At 43.8% G+C, this 20,931-nt stretch overlaps 1 protein-coding gene across 2 annotated transcripts in view; it reads right to left on the reverse strand.

The window, feature by feature from the left end:
* The window catches only part of COL26A1 (collagen type XXVI alpha 1 chain), a 173,094-nt gene that overhangs the window by 86,363 nt on the left and 65,800 nt on the right, over positions 1–20,931 (reverse strand). The window contains exon 3 of one of the 2 annotated variants that reach the window (XM_059038704.2): positions 12,010–12,107. In XM_059038704.2, coding sequence (XP_058894687.1) covers positions 12,010–12,107 — 98 coding nt within the window. Of the gene's footprint in view, positions 1–12,009; positions 12,114–20,931 lie in introns of both variants that reach the window. The other variant, XM_059038703.2, reaches the window with a different exon arrangement.

The raw sequence follows: 20,931 nt of genomic DNA on the forward strand, positions 1-20,931 counted from the left end.
AAAATACCATTTCAGAGGTGAGGAATACTGACGTGATTATATGATGTTGGTAAAGGTGTTGGTGTCACTTCTGCTGCCAGCCAGTTGAACTCACTGGAGGGACACCTACTGGTGGAATGTGACTTAAGGAACACTTTTAAAATTAGTTCTAGTGATGAAGTAACGGTACTGTATCCCATGCTTAATGCTGACTCCTTTGATCAGCACTGGCAAAAATCATGTTCCAGATTCAGAGTCAGTCAACAGCCTTTACAGACCCTAAGTGCCAGGCACTGTGTCAGGTACCACAATGGGAAATTATCCCTAGAATTTCTCAATCTGTCCACAGCAGTGTAATCAGCAACCTTTCTAGGGGCTAATTTGGCAGTAGGATTCAAAAACCTTGATGTGGTGTGTATGCTCCTTGACCCAATAATTCTGCTTAGGAATTTATCCTAAGGAAATCATTTAAGGTGTGGACAAAGATGTAACTAAAAAGATGGTTGCAAAGTTCCAGTGTCAGTAAGGATAGAGTAGCTCGTGTCAGACTAATTCCACTTTAGATAAAAATAACAAACTCTAGATAAAAAAATTTTAAAAACTATTTGAAGGCACCAGAGAGCAACAAAAAGCCAGCAGAAACTGGTGGGAATTCAACCCCTGCAAAAAGGGAATAGCACCGAGTGAATTCTACATTACATAGCTTTTCCCCCAAGGGCACACCCCAATTCAAGCAGTGCAGGGTGGCCAAAACTCAAATCAAAAACTGCAGTTGTTTAGTCTTAAGGCTGCCAGAGGACCTGGAAACTGGGGGAATAAATCTCATTAGGGAGGAACAACATAGAGCAGAGAGCCTCAAACTCTGTGTACAAACTACCCGGAAATCCTTGGCTGATCCCTGAACTGTGCATGTGTAGTGGAGATTCCAATGAGCTCAGCAGAAAACAACAGTGGGAAGGCTACAAAAGCTGAGCTGATGTATCAGCTGCTACCCAATAAAAGGAAGGTGATTTAGAGCTCGAGTCTCTCCAAGTTAAGGGGTTTAGTTAACACCTAACTAAGCGTGCCTTTGAAACCAGAGAAAGGCTACACGTTAGGTGAAAAAGCTATATCACACGTCTAAGAGATTTACATATCCACCCCAATAAAGTATAAAAACCAAGACTTCACAAATGTATAGTGATTTAACTGGTTGCTACAACAAAAATGAACACTCTCCCAAGAAACCAGAATCTCTACAAAATATCATTCAAAGGGTCCAGTATACAAGCAAAAGTTGTTAACATGGAAGGTAGGTGGGAAGGAAGAAAGGAAGAAAGAGGGAAAGAGAGAAAGAGGAAGGAAGGGAGGAAGGGAGGAAGAAAGGGGGAAATGCTACCCAAGTCGAGAGAAAAGTGTCAATACAAACAAACCATAAGATGACCCAGATGTTGGAAATAGAAGACAAGGACCTAAAAGCAGCTATTACATATACATTCTTGGATAAAAAATAAATTATATGCAGAAATCTTAGCAGGGAAATATAAACAAAACAAAAAACCACACATATACACATACACAGAAATTCTAGAATTTAAAAGAATAATATCTGAAATGAAAATTTCACTGGATGGTTTAACAGAAGATTGTAAAAGTCAGAAGAAATAGTCAATGAATTTGAAGACAGATCAACAGAAATTATCTGATCTGAAGAACAGAGGGGAAAAATGATCCTCAATGACAGTATCAAGCAATCTAACATGTATGCAAATGGAATCTCAAGAGAAGCGGAGAGAATGGGGCAGAAAAATATAATTGAAGAAATAATGGACAAAATTTTCCGAATCTGGTCAAAAATTTTGACTTATAGATCCAAGATGCTCAAACAACCCCAAGCAGGATTTCTAAAATCCCGCTTGGTAACATCATAGTCAAACTGCTGAAAGGCAAGGATAAAAAAAAAAAATCTTAAAACAACCAGAGGAGAAAAGGAAACAATCTTAGTGTGGAAACAATATGATGACAGCAGATTCTCACCTGAAATAATGGATGCAAAAAGACAATAGAATGACCAAACTTTAAAATAACTGAAAGAAAAAAAAAAAAAATCAATCCACAATTATAAACTCAATAAAAAAATTTTTAAATTAATGGAAAATGAAGTACTGTAGATAATGTGTAGAAACTGGAGCCCTTGTACATTGCTGACGGAAATGTGAAATGGTGCAGCCACTATGAAAACAGTTTTGCAGTCTCTCAGCCAGTTAAACAGAAAATTACCACATGATTCAGAAATCCCAATCCTAAGTATATACCAAAAAGAATCGAAAACAGTTGTTCAAACAAAAACCTGTACATGAATGTGCATAGCGGCACTAATCACAATAGCCAAAAGGTGGAAACAACCTAAATGTCCATCAACTGATGAATGAATAAACAAAAGTAGTGCATCCATATAGTGGAATACTATTCATTATTCAGATATATGCCACTACTTGAATGAAGCTTCAAAACATTATGTCAAGGGCTTCCCTGGTGGCACAGTGGTTAAGGATCTGCCTGCCAATGCAGGGGACATGGGTTTGATCCCTGGCCCAGGAAGATCCCACATGCCACAGATCAACTAAGCCCATGCACCACAACTACTGAGCCTGTGCTCTAGAGCCCACGAGCAACAACTACTGAGCCCGCGTGCCACAACTACTGACCCTGCGTGCCACAACTACTGAAGCCCATGTGCCTAGAGCCCATGCTCTGCAACAAGAGAAGCCATGACTATGAGAAGCCTGCACACCACAACAAAGACCCAACACAGCCAAAAGTAAAAACAAAAAAACCCCATATTATGTTAAGTAAAAGAAGCCAGACACAAAGGCCACATATTGTATGATTCCATTTACATGAAATATCAAGAATAGGCAAATCAATAGAGACAGAAAGCAGATTTGTGGTTGCCAAGGGCTAAGGGAAGGAGAGAATGAGAAATAATTGCTTAATGGGTGTAGGGTTTCCCTTTGGGGTGATAAAAAATTCTGGAACTAGATAGCGTGATGGTTGCAAAACATTGTGAATGTATTTAATGACACTGAATTATACACTTTAAAATGGCTGAAATGGTAAATTTTATGTTATGTGTATTTTATGATATATATATATAATATAGATAGATGATAGATAGATAGATAGATAGATAGATAGATAGATAGATAGATAGATAGATAGATAGATAGTAAGGCAAAATAGTTACTAAAAATTTTTTTTAAGTTGAGAGAATTCACTACAAGCAGATCTGTACTGCAAGCAATGCTGAAAGTACTTCTTGGGGTTGAGGAAAAAGGATTCTGGATGAAGACTGAGAGTTCCAGGAAGAAATAAAGATCACTGGAAATGATAACTATGGAGTACAGAGAAGACTACTTTTCCTTCCTTTTCCTTCTCTTCACTTCTTAAATAGTAATCTGACTGTTTAATGCAAAAAAGTATAATATTGAATTGTAAAGTTTATAACATATTCATATTTAAAGCATATGAGGGACTTCTCAGGTGGCACAGTGGTTAAGAATCTGCCTGCCAATGCAGGGCACACGGGTTCAAGCCCTGGTCTGGGAAGATCCCACATGCCACGGAGCAACTAAACCCATGAGCCACAACTACTGAAGCCCACGTGCCCTAGAGCCTGCATGCTACATCTACTGAGCCCACATGCTGCAACTACTAAAGCCCGTGTGCTTAGAGCCCATGCTCTGCAACAAGAGAAACCACCCAACAAGAAGCCTGGGCACTGCAACGAAGAGTAGCCTCCAATCGCTGCAACTGAGAAAGCCCATGCACAGCAATGAAGACCCAATGTACCCCTAAATAAATAAATAAATAAATAAATCTTTAAAACAAACAAATAAATAAATAATAAAGCATATGACAACAATAGCACAAAGGACGGTGGGGTAGATAAATGAACTGTTAAAATTGTACTGTTAAAATTTTCTTTCATTTTACATGGAATAATCCCATATTTACTCTAAGTTTACTATGATAAGTTAAGGATACAGATTTTAATCCTTAGAAGGAGTACTAATACATGATACAGAGAAGTATAACTAAAAACCCAATAAAGGAAAATATGTAACTTCTGCTTCTGGTCATGATAGACTAAGTCATACTGAACTTGCCCTCCCACCATAAACAACTAGAAAATGGGATGAAATTTATGAAACAAATGTTCACAGACATTGAACAATATGAGCACTGATTCCTGAGAGAAGGAAAACAAACAGGTAATTCCTGAAAGCACTTTCTGTACTGGAGCACATGAGGGTGACACTACGTAGAACATGGCAATCTCTCTGAATTGAAGAGTAAGAAATCAGAGTACAGGGAGGCTGAGGCAAATTTGGTGAGAGGAATACCAGAGAAAAGAGAATTATGTAGAAAATTATTCATTCATAGGGTCAAAACTTATTGAACTGTATACTTCTGGTGTGTGTAAATTAAATACATGTAATGAGTTGTATGCAAATTACACTTCAATAAAGTTAATTTAAAATGTGTAAATAATTATTAAAATAAGAAATAGAAAACATGTGTGGCCCCATATAGAAGAAAGAGAATGAATTTGTTATCAAAAACTTCCCCACAAAGAAAACTACAGGTCCAGATGGTTTCACTGTGAACTCAAAGTTCAATTAAACTCTTAAGGCAGAAGCAATATGATCTTTAAAAAAAGTTTTCAGAAAATAGAGGAGGAAAAATGCCCAAGTCTTTTTATGAGAACAGCTAAGTCCTCATAACTAAAAACTGATAGACATTAGAAGGAAAGAAAATTACAGATAAATAACAAATATGGAAATATAAAATAGAATAATGTATCCAAAAGAAGTTTATCCCAGTAATAATAAGGTTATTCCCAGGAACAAAAAGTTAGTTTAGTTTTCCAAATCAATGCAATGTGCCACATTAACCTAATAAAGGATAAAAATATAATCATCTCAATATAGATGCAGAAAAAGCATTTGATAAGATTCAGCACCTATTCCTGATAAATACTCTCAACAAACTTAGAAGTGACTGTCCTCATCTGATAAATGGCATATATAAAAATCTGCTGCTAATCACATACTTAATAACTAATTGTGAAATATTGAGAACTTCTCCCCTATGATAAGGAACAAAGCAAGTATATCTGTTCTCACCACTTCTATTAAACATTTTACTAGAAGTTCTAGCCAGTCCAATAAGGCAAGAAAAAGAAATAAAAGGCAAAATATTTGAAAGGAAAAAGCAAAAATGTTTTTTGTTTTGTTTTGTTTTTTGCGGTACGCGGGCCTCTTACTGTTGTGGCCTCTCCCATTGCAGAGCCCAGGCTCCAGATGTGCAGGCTCAGCGACCATGGCTCACGGGCCCAGCCGCTCCACGGCATGTGGGATCTTCCCGGGCCGGGGCACAAACCCGCGTCCCCTGCATCAGCAGGCGGACTCACAACCACTGCGCCACCAGGGAAGCCCAGCAAAAATGTTTTTATTCACAGAGGACATGATAGTTTATTGAGAAAATCCAAACAAATCAATAAATAAGCTGCTAGAACTAATAAATGGATTTGGCATGGTTTTCAGACCAAGGTCAATATTCAAAAATCAAATATATTGGGCTTTCCTGGTGGCGCAGTGGTTGAGAGTCCACCTGCCGATACAGGGGACACAGGTTTGTGCCCCAGTCCGGGAGGATCCCGCATGCCACGGAGTGGCTGGGCCCGTGGGCTGTGGCCGCTGGGCCTGTGCGTCTGGAGCCTGTGCTCCACAATGGGAGAGGCCACAATGGTGAGAGGCCTGCGTACAGCAAAAAAAAAAAAATCAAATATATTTCTATATAGTAACAGCAAAATGATTATAATATGAAAAATTTTAAAGTAATCCCATTTTTTAGAAGCACTAAAAATATGAAATACTTAGAAATACATTTAATAAAAGACAAGCAAGCCCTCCACTGTGAAAACTACAAAATATTGCTGAGAAAAATTAAAGACTTATATGAATGGAGAGCTATACCATGATCATGAATCAGAAGATTCACTATTAAGACCTCCATTCTCCCCAAACTGGTCTGCAAATTCATCACAAACCTAATCCCAATTCCAATAGACTTTTTTTTTGGTAGACATTGATAAAAGGATTGTAAAATTTTTATGGAAATGCAAAAGAACTAGAGTGGTCAAAACAGTCTTAAAAAAGAAGAAATTACAGTTACATACCATTCCCTTCTTACTGGAACAGCTAAATTTAAAAAGACTAATAACATCAAATCTTAGCAAGAATGTGGAACAATTGGGACACTTTGCTTGTGAGAGTATAGAATGTTAACATCTCTTTGGAAAACAATTTGGCTGTTTCTTATTAAAATTAAACAACTCAGTTAAAAACAGGCAAAAGTCTTGAAAAGACACTTCACAAAAGTATATATACAAATGGCTAGTAAGCAAATCAGTTAGGCATACGAAAAGATGCTCGGGCTTCCCTGGTGGCACAGTGGTTGAGAGTATGCCTGCCAATGCAGGGGACACGGGTTCATGCCCCGGTTCAGGAAGATCCCACATGCCGTGGAGCCACGGCCACTGAGCCTGTGTGTCTGGAGCCTGTGCTCCGCAATGGGAGAGGCCACAGCAGTGAGAGGCCCGTGTACCGCAAAAAAAAAAAAAAAAAAAAAAAAAAAAAATCACAATGAGAAAGCATTTAATACCCACTAGAATGGCTAAAATTAAAGGCTGACAACGCCAAATGTTGACAAGGACATGGAGCAATTAGAACATACTTTGCTAATAGGAGTGTAACATGGTAAAACCACTTTAGAAAACAGTCTGGCTCTTTCTTATAAAGTTAAACATACACCACAACCGAGCAATTCCACTCCTAGGGATTTACCCAAGGGAAGTAAAAACATACATATTGATAGAAAGACATATACAAGAATGTTCACAGAAGCTTTATTCTTAAAGGCTAAAACTAGAAATATCTCAAACATCTATTCACAGGAGAATGGGTGAATCAAATTGTGGTTATTTATACAATGGAACAATACTTAGTAACAAAAATAAACTACTGATACACATGTAACAACATGAATAAATCTCAAAAACATGCTAAGTGAAAGAAACTATACACAAAAGAGTATATACTGTATGGTTCCATTTACATGAGGTTCAAGAACAGGTAAAACTGATCTGTGATGATAGAAATCAGAACAGAGGTTGCTAAGTGGGGGAACTTTCTGGGAGGTGATGGAAACATGTATGCATTTATCAAAACACATCAAATTGTACACTTAGAATTGGTGTACTCTGTATATGTAAATTTTACCTCAGTTAAAAAAAAAGATGTTTACAGCAATTTTTAAAATGGAAACAACTTAAATTATCTTCTAGTGGGGGATAGTTAGTAAAGTGTATACCCAAACTCCACACCACTGAAAATGATATGAGAGAAAGCAACCTATGGACAAGGAGAGATGTTCATGACAAGTTATGTGAAAAAGAAAGTTATCAAACAGCATGTAGAGTACAACAGACATGTAGGCACAGAAAAAGGTCTGGAGGCTTTTCACCAAAGTGAGACTGGAGGTTACCTTAAGAGGTATAATTCTGGATGTTTTCACTTTTTCTACACGGAACACGTACTTGCTTTTGTAATAAGAAAAAAAATATTTCTAGATAGATGTTATAGATCCATAGATACAGTTAATTTTCCTTATTCATGGTAGTTACATTGCATAAAGTCCCCAGAACTCTGAATTAGTGAATACTGAACCATCACTCATGGAGGAAATACAGGATTTGGTTCCTGTGAGCGTCTGGTCACAACATTTTCGTCAGCTAATCAATACATAACTTTGTTTTATGTGGGCTTTTATCTAAAGACATCTGATTGAATAAATATTGTAGATTCACTAACATTGAACTCACAGCCAACAGCACTATAACTCATGCCGAACAAAGCTTACTTAATGCATGTACTTTCTCAGGAAGGCACATCATAGTCTTTTTGCACTTAAGAACACTGGACAGCACTATGCTTGGGGACATTTTAGACAAGGGAATTGTCACCAGAAAAAGGGGGCGGCACAAAAATGCGAAAAACACGGCACTAAACAGACCATGAAAAGGACACTTGTTTGCATGAGAACTGGAACAAGGAAGCAACCTCAGCTGTTGTTCAACCTCAGCTGGTAACACACACGTTAGGTGACTCAAACTTTCTGTCACTCTGCACATAGCTGTGAATGACCACAAAAGTGGCCATTGATTTGGGGGAGGTAACAGATAAATTTTAGCAAGTAGGCCAAATTCACAAACATAGAATCCTCAAATAATTAGGATCAACTGTATATAGACTTATCTACGGAGGAAAGTATCCCCAAGCCCCGGGCCAGCACTCCTGGGGTGTCCAGGGAGGAAAGGGAGGGGGAGACCCAGCAGCGGGGAAGCAGGCCCAGAGACAGGTCACCTGGGAGGCAGGAGCCACCTACCCCCAGGCAGTCCCAGCCCCAAGTCGTAAGACCAGAGACCTGACAACTTGGAAGGAAAGCCAGACACAGCAGAGAAAGTTGCTTCTCCTGGGGAATCTCATCTGAACCAAAGCAAAACCACAGAGGAGGGCACCTCTGACCCGCTGGCTTTCCAGAGAGGCCAGACTGGGAACCGAGTGGGAGTTCATGGTCCAGACCCCTCCACAACCATCTCAGGAATGTGTCTGAAGTCACGGACACCGCCTTGATTTTGTCTTCTGTCATTACTGTTTCATGTTTGGGAATGCAAAGTCTTTACCGGGGCTTCCAGGAGCCGGTCCCGACCTCAGCCCAGGGCCTCACGCTCCCAGGAATTCCCCAGTCCCGCAGGGTTCCCAGGAGCCTCGTGCTCAGAGCTGGGAAGGGCCTGCTCAGCCCTGACACTGCCTGAAAGAGACAAGCCTCATCCCATGCCCTAAGATGAACACGCATCCCTCATCGAAGTGGGCGAATCTGGAAGGTTCCTCCGCCAGGGAGGGGCTGGCAGGGACTCTGAGGCTGACAGTGTCTGGAGTGGTGCTGACACCTCTTAATAATTAGCTCAGGACGCCCAGACGTTTCTGGGGAGTGCACTGATAATTCATATCCCTGTGGTCTACCAGATCAGAGCTTTCTTCTGGAGGTGAGGTGCCAAGCGCTCAAGGGTGGGAGCCTTTGGGGGCATGTGACCAGCTCACAGTTACATCTCCTCTCCCCGGAAGGGTGGGCCCCCAGCCCTGCTTGAATCTACTCCTGTCCCCATGGGCAGAACCTCCCTGAGGACAAGGATTGCCCCCCACACAGGCCAGGTCTGCTGCTCGCCAAATGCCACGCACTGTCGATTCGGTCTGCAAGAATTACCCACAACATGGACGCGGGCAAAAAGGTGATGGCCTAACCTTTTGATGTCACGCTACAGCATTCTCTAAGGAGCCCACCCAAGGGCCATGGGACATCCTGGGGGAAGCTCACCTTGTTTACTCGCCATTCACTGTGGATTACAGCCCAGGTTCTGCAAAGCTGGATGTTAACTTGTACAAAACTGGGGATGTGTAAACGATTTCTGCTCAGTAGAGAGGATAGCCGCAAAGGTTTTGCTTTTATTGTCCTGTAGGATCTAACTAATAAAATCCTGTAGTGATTTTATTTCAGGTTCTTATTTCATATATATTTAAAATATATCATAGTTCCTATATTTTCATATGTATGAAATATATGCATTATGTATGTGTATATTCATATATATATATGTGTACACACACACACACACACACACACACACACACACACACCATTAAAGGATTAACCTAACCCAAAGAGAGGTCTGGCCTTTGCACTTGGCTCCTGGGAGGTATCTCTAAGCTCTTGAAATGTCCTATCTGATAAGAGGGTCTGGGAGCCTTGGGCCAGATATTCTATGCCAACACTGTGATTTCTGGGGGCATCCCTTGTGCCAGCTCAACCACCAGAGGGGCTAGAAACAGCTCAGCCATGCAGGAAGCCACCATGTATACACAACCGAGTCCCACTAAGAGCTCTGGGTCAGGGCAGCAACCTAAGCGTGGTCTTGGGGCCCCCCATCTGCATATTTATCCGTTTCCCTAATCTCTTTCGAATCAGCTTTGCCATGTTGCTGGTTCCACAACCCATGAGTTCAATACAACGCACGCTCACAAGCCACTTGTGTGAGAATTATGACTTACACATTTTGAGACTTACACTTCATCTCGTGGTTCATTCATTCCTCTAATGAAGAGAATATGAAGAGAGATGAAAAACATATACGCTCCAGCACTGCAGTGTTTCCAAGAGAGGAAGGAAGAGGCCCCATTTGGGTGGGGCTCAGTTACCCCTAGAGGAACTGGACCGCCCTGCAGGGTGGCGAGGGGCGGGGGGGAGGGGCCGACGTGAAGACACATGATTATAGTTGGCCAAGGCGATGACGAGGTGGGAGTGGGGGCCTCGGAGGCTCCGGAGCTGAAAGAAGGAGCCAGGAGCCTTCCTAAGGCTTAGGGAGGGCTTCTAAAGTTGAGGTCTTGATGGCAAGCCAATACTTCATCGGGTGCAGCCAACAGTATTTATTTTATTGGTCACTGAAAAGCGCTGAGTCAGTTACTTAAGGGTAAATCAGTCACTGCCCTCGAAAGGCCCGTCTCCCCAGCCCCTCGCAGAATCCAGAGGACAGGTCTGCTCTACTCTGTTGGAGGGACCAGAGGTCTCTCCCACAGCCATGGTCCAAATCCTGGTTCTGAGGGCCTCCGACCTCAACAAGGGACCCAGTGTGAGCCATGGTCATTCAACGCATAAAGCACAAAGTCCTGCCACGCACGCCTTCACCTGGGGGAGCCAGGCCTCCCCTCAGCCCCTCACACCTGGGGTCCCTTCTGTTTCTCCCCAAAGAAAGGCCCAGGCAGTCCTGTGCCCCCCAAGTATGGGCCAGCCCCTGAAGCTGTCCACCTCCCTTCCCAGAATCAGGCTCACAAACCAGCAAAGGAGGAACCACTGGACTCTTCCACATCCCAACCCCTTCCTGCAGCTCAGCTTTGGGCCACAGGCTCACTGAAGCATCTGCACCATGATTATTACTGCTCTTCCTGTTCTTAGGCTATTGCTGGTAATGCAAAGACTTGTAGGCAGTTTACAATAAAAGCATACACATATAGAGTACTTATATTTTAAATATACATATAACTAACATCAGTAAGTTAGGTAATAAAAAAAGATGAGAGAGGATCATTTTGTCAGAAAGTCGAGGTTGAGGAGAACTACGTTTCCAAATTCAAAACTGACCCCTGAGCCTTGGGACTGCCCAGCTCTTCTGGAAAACCAGGTGGGCTGCAAACCTGTTTGTCAGGCAGGACCCACTGTCCCTGGATGCGAGGCCGGCAGGGATGGGCTCTGTCGCTCTCTCTGAATCCCACCTGAGCGCTGCTCTCTGGGCCCATCAAGCTCCAGAGCCAGACTGAGCCTGGCTCCGGAGCTCAGAAGGAAGCCTCCGCCTCTGGGTCCTGACCTCCCTCCTCCCTCTGGGCACCTGCCCAGCAACAGGGCCAGGGCAGCAGGGTGAGGCCTTCCTGCTGCTGCCGCCCACCAGGTCCATCTGCCTTATCCTACAACCCGCGTGGCTTCAAGGCTCCTGGCTCCTCATCTGCATTTGCTCAGAGCCCAGATATTCAGCTCTGCCTGCCCCGGCTCTGGGGTAAGTCAGAGCCAGCGCAGAAGAAACAGGCTGTACACTGAATCTCCTCCTCAGGCCAGGGCTTACGATTCTCCTTCATGCCTGGCCCAAGCAGTGCACACGGGACCCCACCTCTGTGCCCACAGGCAGGGTGCCGGGCTCTCCCCAGTTTGGCCAGTCCCGAGCATTTGGTTCAGAGATGCTTAGGCAAAAGAAGGAAGGAATGTGGAAGAAAGGAGAGCTGCTCGCAGAAGGAGGGCAGGGGAGGGAGGAGTATCCGTAGACTCTGAAGCTCAGCCCGGCCAGCAACCCCTCCTCTTGCCCCCTGCCCCCCGCAGACTCACCCTCGTCACAGTTGCTCCCGGTAAAGCCAGGGCAGCACCTCCACTCCAGCGCCGTCACTGTGCGGTAGGACACTCTATACGTGGGTCTGATCAGAGTCCTGTAACTAACACAAGGGCAGAGTCAGGAGAGTGTGAGCACCTACCCGCCCACACCAGATCCCACTCCTGCTGGGATCTCCCACCCAGCCTAGGGCTCTAGGAGCCCCCGAGGCAGTAGAGCCCATCATCCTAGCTCTGTGCCCACAGGCTATGCGGCCCTGGGCCAGTGACCACCCCTCTCTGTGTTGGGTGCATTGTAAAGTTCCTTCCAGCTCTGCCTTCCCACAAATCTCCAAGGGTGGCCCCCTAAGGTGGGGAAATGACTGCTACGGACTGAATTGTGTCTCCCAGAAATCATATGTTGAAGCCCTAACCCCCACAATGTGACTGTACTTAAGCATAGGCTCTGAAGAGGTAATTAGGTTAAATGAGGTCAGAGGGGTGGGGCCCTAATCCAATAAGATTGGTGGCCTTTTAAGAAGAGGAGGACAGACAGAGATCTCTCTCTGTGTACATGCACACACTGAACAAAGGCCATGTGAGGACACAGAGAGTGGCTGGCTGAGAAAATAAATTTCTGTGTTGCAGCCATCTGGTCCATGATATTTTGTTAAGGCAGCCCAAGATAATGAATAAGGAAAAGAAAAATATCATTAGAACCTGTACAGCTTCCAACCACCCACAAGTCACTTAACTCCAACCTTTTTCCCAATCATTATTTCTTTTGGTTGATTCATCCAATGAATATATATATGTATTTTTTTTGGCCGCGCCCGTGGCATGTTGGATTTTAGTTCCCTAACCAGGGACTGAACCCCTGCCCCCTGCGGTAGAAGCATGGAGTCTTAACCACTGGACTGCCAGGGAAGTCCCCAATGAATATTTATTGAGTATCAACTACAGGCAATACTGTGGTCACAGATTATTAAAACAGAGTCCCATCCTTGAGAAAATCCCAGCCTGATAGATGAGAGAGAGAGAGACACTCCAGTGAAAACTTGCAATTCAGTAGTGGGGTCCTTGCAGCAACGAAATGCTCCTGCAAACTGCTGTGGGATTCCACGGTAAATTTTCACACAATTTTGAAATTTTTCTTGAAAATAAGTGTGATACTATTTTGTGAAACTCCAAGAATAGTGAATATAAAATATATAACCAAACCACACTGAGGTATCACCTCACACCTGTTAGAATGGCTGTTATCAAAAAGACAAGAAATAAGTGTTGTTGAGGATATGGAGAAGAGGGAAGCTTCACGCACTGTTGATGGGAATGTAAATTAGAAACCATGGAAAACAGTACAGTAGTTGCTAAAAAGAGTTAGAACTAGAACTACCATAACATCCACTTCTGGGTGTTTATCCAAAGGAAATGAAAACACTAACTCAAAAAGATATCTGAACCCCCATGTGCACTGCAGCATTATTTGCAATAGCCAAGATATGGAAGCAACCAAAGTAGCCATCAATGGGTGAGTGGATAAAGAAAATGTGGCACACGGACACACACACACACACACACACACACACACACACACTAATATTATTCAGCATAAAAAAGAATGAAATCTTGCCATTTTTGACGACATGGAAAGACCTTGGACAAATACTGTATGACCTCCCTTATAGGTGGAATCTACAAACAAAAAAATAAAAACAAACCAAGCTCATAGATACAGAGAACACACTGGTGGTTGCCAGAAGCTGGGAGACGGTGGATAGGGAGCAGTGCAAAATGGGTGAAGGCGGTCAAAAGGCACAAACTTCCAGTTATAATAAGTCATGGGATGTAATGTACAGCATGGCAACTCTAGTTAATAATACTGTATTGCATATTTGAAAATCGCTGAGAGTAGATCTTAAAAGTTCTCATTACAAGAAAAAAAAAATTTGTAACTACTTGTGGTGACAGATGTTAACTGGACTTATTTGTGGTGATCATTTAACAACATAAACAAATATCCAATCACTATGTTGCACACCTGAAACTAATTCAATGTTATCTATCACCTACACCTCAATGAACACACACACACAAACACAAAAACATATGACTGATGTTCACAAGGGGCAAAAACTCGGCTTTATTATTCAATTTACATGCATCATTATAACTTGGCTGCTTGATAAAGTCTGCGCAACTTCCTCTTGAAAGCAAAACTGCATGACTTCACAGAATTTGCATCTGCTGACACCAAGCAACTTAATCGTGAATGGGAAAATTATGAATTAATTGGTGGCAGCAGGCGTGACGTTTTGAGATGCACTGTTGACAGGAAAATACATAAGTCAGGTTTTGAATTTCAGAAATACTGCACTAAATCTGAAGAATCCTGCTACACTAATTTTTCTTTCAAAAAAAAAAAAAAAAATCCTCTCAGTCATGTTTCGTAAACATTCCGGCAAACCAGCTTCCCTCTGGAGCTCTAAGTGGGAAGGGGGGCGGCAGGGGCTGGAACTTTCGAGTGAGGAGCCAGAAGTCTGCATGGAGAAGTGCCCAAGAGCAAATGCAGGCCTTTGGACTCTCAGATCCACGGCAGGAAGCAGCTGGCATAGGCCACCGGGGAGGGGGAGGGGGGGGGTGGAGGACCAATCATTGTCACCACTCCTTATAGCAGGAGCCTGGCGGGACATAAGTGGGTAGGCAAGCCTGGGTCCAAGGAGTCCACATCGACTGTCTGTATGATAAACACACACTCACACGGTTTCTCACTCACATGTACACTCACATGCTCACACAGACACACACACAGACACACACACAGACACACACACGCACACACGCTCACACCCTCTTCCTGCTGCAAATTTCCCAGCCAGGAACTGCCCCAGCTGGGAAAGGGAAGACGCTTTAATTTCAATTAAAAAAGTCAGTTTTAAAATTAACTCTTGAAAGAAGATTGTTGCTCTGGCTGAGAGGGACCAGAAAAGCTATGGAATTCTCCCCATAACCACTGCCCCAGGGAGGAGATGGAGCCCCGGGCTGTGGGGTCATAAGCTGAGAGTTTAGGGCCCTGCCCCCGACTCACGATGTGAATTGCACACGTTCCTTAACTTCCCTGAGCCCACTTCCAGGTCTGCATGCTGAGGACTGGGATGCTGGGTATGAGGCCCCCTGGGAGAGCACGTGTGAGAGAAGAAAGGGGTGTGTAGCTGCTGGGCTTGTGAAACACAGACCCGACCCCTTTCTTCCTGGTCAGCACCTTTCGCCTGTCCCCACTGTGGTCAGGAGACAGTCTGAGCTGTTTAGCCGCGGGGCCCAGCCCTTCTCAGCTGCCACAGCTGCCCTCAGGGCCCCTGTGCCATAGGCTGCCCCTCGGCCTGCAGCCCATGAGCCCTCCAAAGGCACCAGGCACTCCTCACTTCGTGCCCTGAGTGATGATGGTGCTAAAATAATAAGAGCTCTAGTAAGAGCTTTGCGCACTTACCATGTATCAGGCACCGTTCTGAGGGCTTTACATTGGCTGACTCATCACAACCCTGACAGGTGGATGCTATTCCTAGTTTACAGATGAGGAAACCGAGGCACTGAGAGCTTCAGCAACTTTATCAAGGCCACACTGCTAGAAGGTGGTGGAACTTGGTTCTAAACCCAGGCAGAATTAGCAGAACCTAGTAACACTAATTTGTGTTCGTTCAGTACAGGGGAACATTGTTCCTCCCTGCATCTGCACAAGGTACTGATCTCAGGCCCCTGAACCAGAGGGAGAGCTCATCGCCCAGAGAAGGTCTCTTTCTGCCCCCACCTTCTGAGGGCCACGGGCTGGCCTGTCCCACTGCGGAACCAGAAGCATCCTGGTGGCCTGCGAAGTCCAGGAGCAGGGCGAGCCAGTAGGTGGCGCTGCTTCCACAGCCCAGCAGGCCAGGGCTCAGACCCTCAGATCTCCCCTGAATACCCAGCCAGGGCAGGTGCAAGTGTTCATGGGCTGTCCGCATCGTCTCACCTTCCATGAACTCCCAGCCCTTCCCCTGGGCTCCAGTCTGCAAACCCACTGATCTTTCTAAAATGCAGATCCGCTTTTGTGACTGCCCTCTCTCAAAACCTTCCATGGCTCCCATAGACTTAAGACCACACTCTTTAGGTCAGCAAATAAGGCCCTGCCTACCTTTCTCCCCTCCACTCCTCCCACCACAGCACAAACAAGCAGCTCTTCCTGCCTCTGGGCCTTTGCACATACATGCAGCCTCCTCTGCCTACTCAACCCTCCTTCTTTACTCTGCTGAGAAAAATCCCCAAGAGCCTTCAGGGTGCGACTCCACATCGCCTTCTCTGTGAAGCACCCTCAGCCGCGGCCAGATCTGACAGGCTCCCTCCTCAGTACCCCCAACACCCTGTACACAGCTTGGTTTTGCGTGTGGGGTGCCTGCCATGTGCCAGGCACCGGGGATACAAGAATGAAGGAGGCAGCGTGAGATCCACTCTGCCAGAGCTGGTGGCACTAATCCTGTATCACACACAGGAATATGTGGCCATGCGCCGAGGTCAGTGCCGGTGTGGGGGGGAAGCGCTGAGTTCACTCCTCACATTGTAATGGATTTGTTTCCTCTTTTTAAGTTAAAATGTAATTTACATGCAGTAAAACACAGATGGTCCCCCACTTATGATGGCTTGACTTACAATTTTTTGGATTTCACGATGGTGCCAAAGTGATAGGCATTCAGTAGAGGCCATACTTGGAATTTTGAATTGTGATCTTTTCCCCAGGCTAGCCATATGGGGTACGGTACTCTCTGGTGATGATGGGAAGCTCCCAGTCAGCCCTGCGATCACAAGGGTAAACAACCAATACTCAACAGGGTACTGTGTTGCCAGCACTTTTTTCGATACCACGTTTCGCGTTTTCCCGTCCCATCGTGTCTACAAAATGCCCATCTGTGTCTCCTGCTTCTGGTGAGAAGACGAAGAGGAGGGCAATTACTCTTGAGATGAAACTCAAGGTAACTGCCCAGCATGAAGGAGGTAAGCCAGTAACAGCCGTCGCAGTTGACTTAGGACTTTGGCAATCGATGATCTTGACCATCTTAAAGGATAAGAAGCAAATGAGTGATGCAGTGAAATCATCAGCATTGGTTAAATTCACTGTCATCATGAAGAAAAGGGCTGGGCTGACGGATGACATGGAAAAAAAAAAAAAAAACTTGTCTGGGAATTTCCTGGTGGTCCAGTGATTAGGACTCCGTGCTTTCACTGCTGAGGGTGCGGGTTCAGTCCCTTGTGGGGGGACTAAGATCCCGCAAGCCGCACGGTGCAGCCAAATCAATAAATAAATAAGAAAAAAAGAAAAAAAACCTTGTTACGTGGATGGAAGACCAGGTACAAAAGTTCACACCACTTAGCCTACTGACCATCCGGGCTAAGGCAAGAAGTCTTCCCATACACTAAAAAAGTGTGTCGATGATTCTACAAATAATGCAAAGGTTTATACCAAGTTATGGCCGGTTCCAATGCTTCAAAAGGCAGCATAATTCTCATAATGTGAAAGTCAGTGGTGAGGCAGCAAGTGCCAATACTGAAGGTGCCAAAGTTTTTAAGGAAGAGCTGCAGAGGATAATTGTGGATGAGAAATATTTGCCAGAACAAATATTGAATGTCGATGAAATGAGCTTGTTCTGGAAGTGCATGCCAGAGCATACATACATTCATCAAGAGTCCAAGACAATGCCAGGATTCAAGGCATTCGAACACCGTGTAAGGCTGCTTTGGGGTAGAGATGTTGCAGGGTTCGAATGAAAGTTTTTCCTAATCTACCACTCGGAGAGCCCTAGAGCATTCAAATAATGCAATTCTCGTTTGTTATCACCATCACAAGAAAGCCTGGATGACATAAGCATTGTTTGAAGGCTGGCTTTTGAAGTGTTTCATCCCTCAGACAAGAGAATACTGAAGGCAAAAGAACATCCCATTCAAGAGTTTACTGATCTTAGACAACACTCCAGGGCATCCACAGCATACCAGCGACATGCATCTTGATGTCAAGGTTGTGTAGTTGGCACTGAACACAACTGCACTCATTCGACCCATGGACCAAGGCGCCACAGCTACGTTCAAAGCACACTCTTTACACCAACTGTCTGTGCAGGCTGTTGAAGAGATGGGATCTGGCCGAATACTCTGAGAGTTCTGGAAAGCTTTTAACGTTCTAAATGCTACCCAGACATCGCTGCCTCGTGGGAAGGAGTCACATGGCAGTGCATGAACGGCATTTAGAAGAAAGTTTTAAAGACATGCGTGAACACGTTCAAAGGCTTTAACTAAGATTCTGCTGTGGATGAAATAGTCCCAAGATATTAGTGCTTGGGAAACAGCTAGAATTGGACATTGACGAAGAGGATGTTCGTGAGATTGTTGGTACTGAAGCTGAAGAACTTTCCACTGAGGAGCTGATCGAACTGGAGGAAGAAAGAAGGAAGGAAAGAGGAAGAAGTTATGCCTGAGGCACCAGGAAAGTTCACAGCAAAGAAACTGGCAGAGACGTTTGCTGCTATCAGCAGTGGTGTAAGGATGTTAGAAGAAATGGACGTCAGTTATGAGACATTAGCAAGAGCTGACAGGCAGATACAGGACGTTCTTGCTTGCTCTAGAGAAATATAAAATGGAAAGAAGAAACAAACCGGACAGTCCGAACTTGATATCTCCCCGAAGAACACTATGCCTGCTAGACCATCAACAAGTGCCAACGCCCCAGTGCCTTCTCCCAGCCATTCTCCAGCCTTATCAGAAGAGAGAGAAAGTGACGACCTTGTCGCTGTAGCATTCCCATCATCCAGCAATTAATCTTAGTTCAATGCTTCAAACATTCTTCAGGCCCAACGTGCCTTCAGCTGTGTACGATAACGGTGGGTACCCTTCCATGCTGTCCTTCACTTTTAGGACAGTATTCAATAAATTATATGAGATAGCCAACACTTTATTATTAAGCAGGGTTTGTATTAGATGAGTTTGCCCAACCGTAGGCTAATGGAAGTGTTCTCAGCATGTTTAAGGCAGGCTAGGCTAAGCTACAATGTTCAGCAGGTGTATTTAATGCATTTTCGACTTGCAATGGATTTATGGCGAATGTAACCCCATCATTAAGTCGAGGAAGATCTGTAGATAAATCTAGTGTTTAGCTCAATGAACCCTTACCTAGTCAATATGTTTACACCAACATTCCCATTGCTCCAAAGTCCTTTTGTGCGCCTTCCAAATTGATTACCCAGCCCCCAGACATAACCATTCTTCTAACTTCTCTTGCCAGATACTAGTTTTGCCTGTTCTAGAATTCTGTATAAATGGAATCTTACAGCATGCACTCATTTGTGTCTGCCTTCTTTCACTCACCCATCATGTCTGTGAGGTTCATCTATGCTGTTAAGTGTAGCACTCCTTTCTATCTTTTTATTGCTAAATAATATTCCATTATGTAAATATACCACAATGTGTCTATTCTCCAGTTCACGGACATTTGGGTTATTTCCAGTTTTGAGCTTTGATGAATAAAGACGCTATGAGTGTTTTCGTACAAGTCTTCGTGGACAGTTTTTCACTTCTAGGGTATATTTTCACTCTTTATTTCTAGGGTCTATACCTAGAAATAAAATTGATGGGCTGAGCTTCCCTGGTGGCACAGTGGTTGAGAGTCCGCCTGCCGATGCAGGGGACACGGGTTCGTGCCCCGGTCCGGGAAGATCCCACGTGCCGCGGAGCGGCTGGGCCCGTGAGCCATGGCCGCTGAGCCTGCGCGTCCAGAGCCTGTGCTCCGCAACGGGAGAGGCCACAACAGTGAGAGGCCCGCATACCACAAAAAAAAAAAAAAAAAAAAAATTGATGGGCCATAGGATGGTTATATGTTTAACTTTAGTAGATGCTACAAACACTTGTCCCAAACCTATCTGGATGAACCAAGTTCACATGCCCAGCAGCAGTGTATGAGTTCCAGTTGCTCTATAACCTCGCCAACATTTGATATTGTCAATCATCTTCATTTTAGTCTTTCTAGGGTGTATGCAGTACTCTTTCATTATAGTTTTAACTTGCAATTCCTATTGACTAAAGTTGAACCCCTTTTCATGTTTGCCAATTAGATATCCCCTTTTGTGAAGTGCCTGTTCAAGTCTTTTGCCCACTTTTAAATTGGGTTTTGGTTCTTCCTTATTGATTTGTAAGATATATGAGAGACCTTTGTCAGATATATGTATTGTGAATGTTTTCTCCCAATATGTGGCTTGCCTTTTCATTTTCTTAAAGGTGTATTTTTTTTAATTAACTTGGAAGTATTTTTGATACCAGTTTTTTTAAAAAAATATTTATGTATGTATGTATATATTTCTTTATTTTCACCAGGTCTTAGTTGCAGCAGGCAGGTTTCTTAGTTGTGGCATACAAACTCTAGGTTGCAGCATACATGTGGGATCTAGTTTCCTGACCAGGGATTGAACCCGGGCCCCCTGCATTGGGAGTGTGGAGTCTTATCCACTGTGCCACCAGGGAAGTCCTTTAAAGGTGGATTTTTAATGATCAGGTTGTAAATTTTGATCAAGTTCAATTTATCATTTTTAAAATTTTACTATCTGCTGGGTAGAAGTCAAGGTTCATTGTTCTCCATTTGGATATCCACTTGCTACAGCACAATTGAAAAGACCTTCTTTGGGCCTAAATATTTCCACTAAAATTAAATTATTTACTGCCTTGTTGAAAATCAAATGATTGTTCAAATATGAGTCTATTTCTTCACTCTCTGTTCTATTCCATTGATCTGTTGGTCCATCCTTGCACCAAAACCACACTGTCTTAATTAATATAGCCTAATAGTAAGTCTTGAAATACAGTAATGTAAGTCCTCCAATCTTGTTCTCCTTTAAGGTTGTCTTGGACACCTAGGTCCTTTGCATTCCCATTGACTTT

Source organism: Kogia breviceps, chromosome 14 (genome assembly GCF_026419965.1).
Source record: "Kogia breviceps isolate mKogBre1 chromosome 14, mKogBre1 haplotype 1, whole genome shotgun sequence".
Lineage (NCBI taxonomy): Eukaryota > Metazoa > Chordata > Mammalia > Artiodactyla > Physeteridae > Kogia > Kogia breviceps.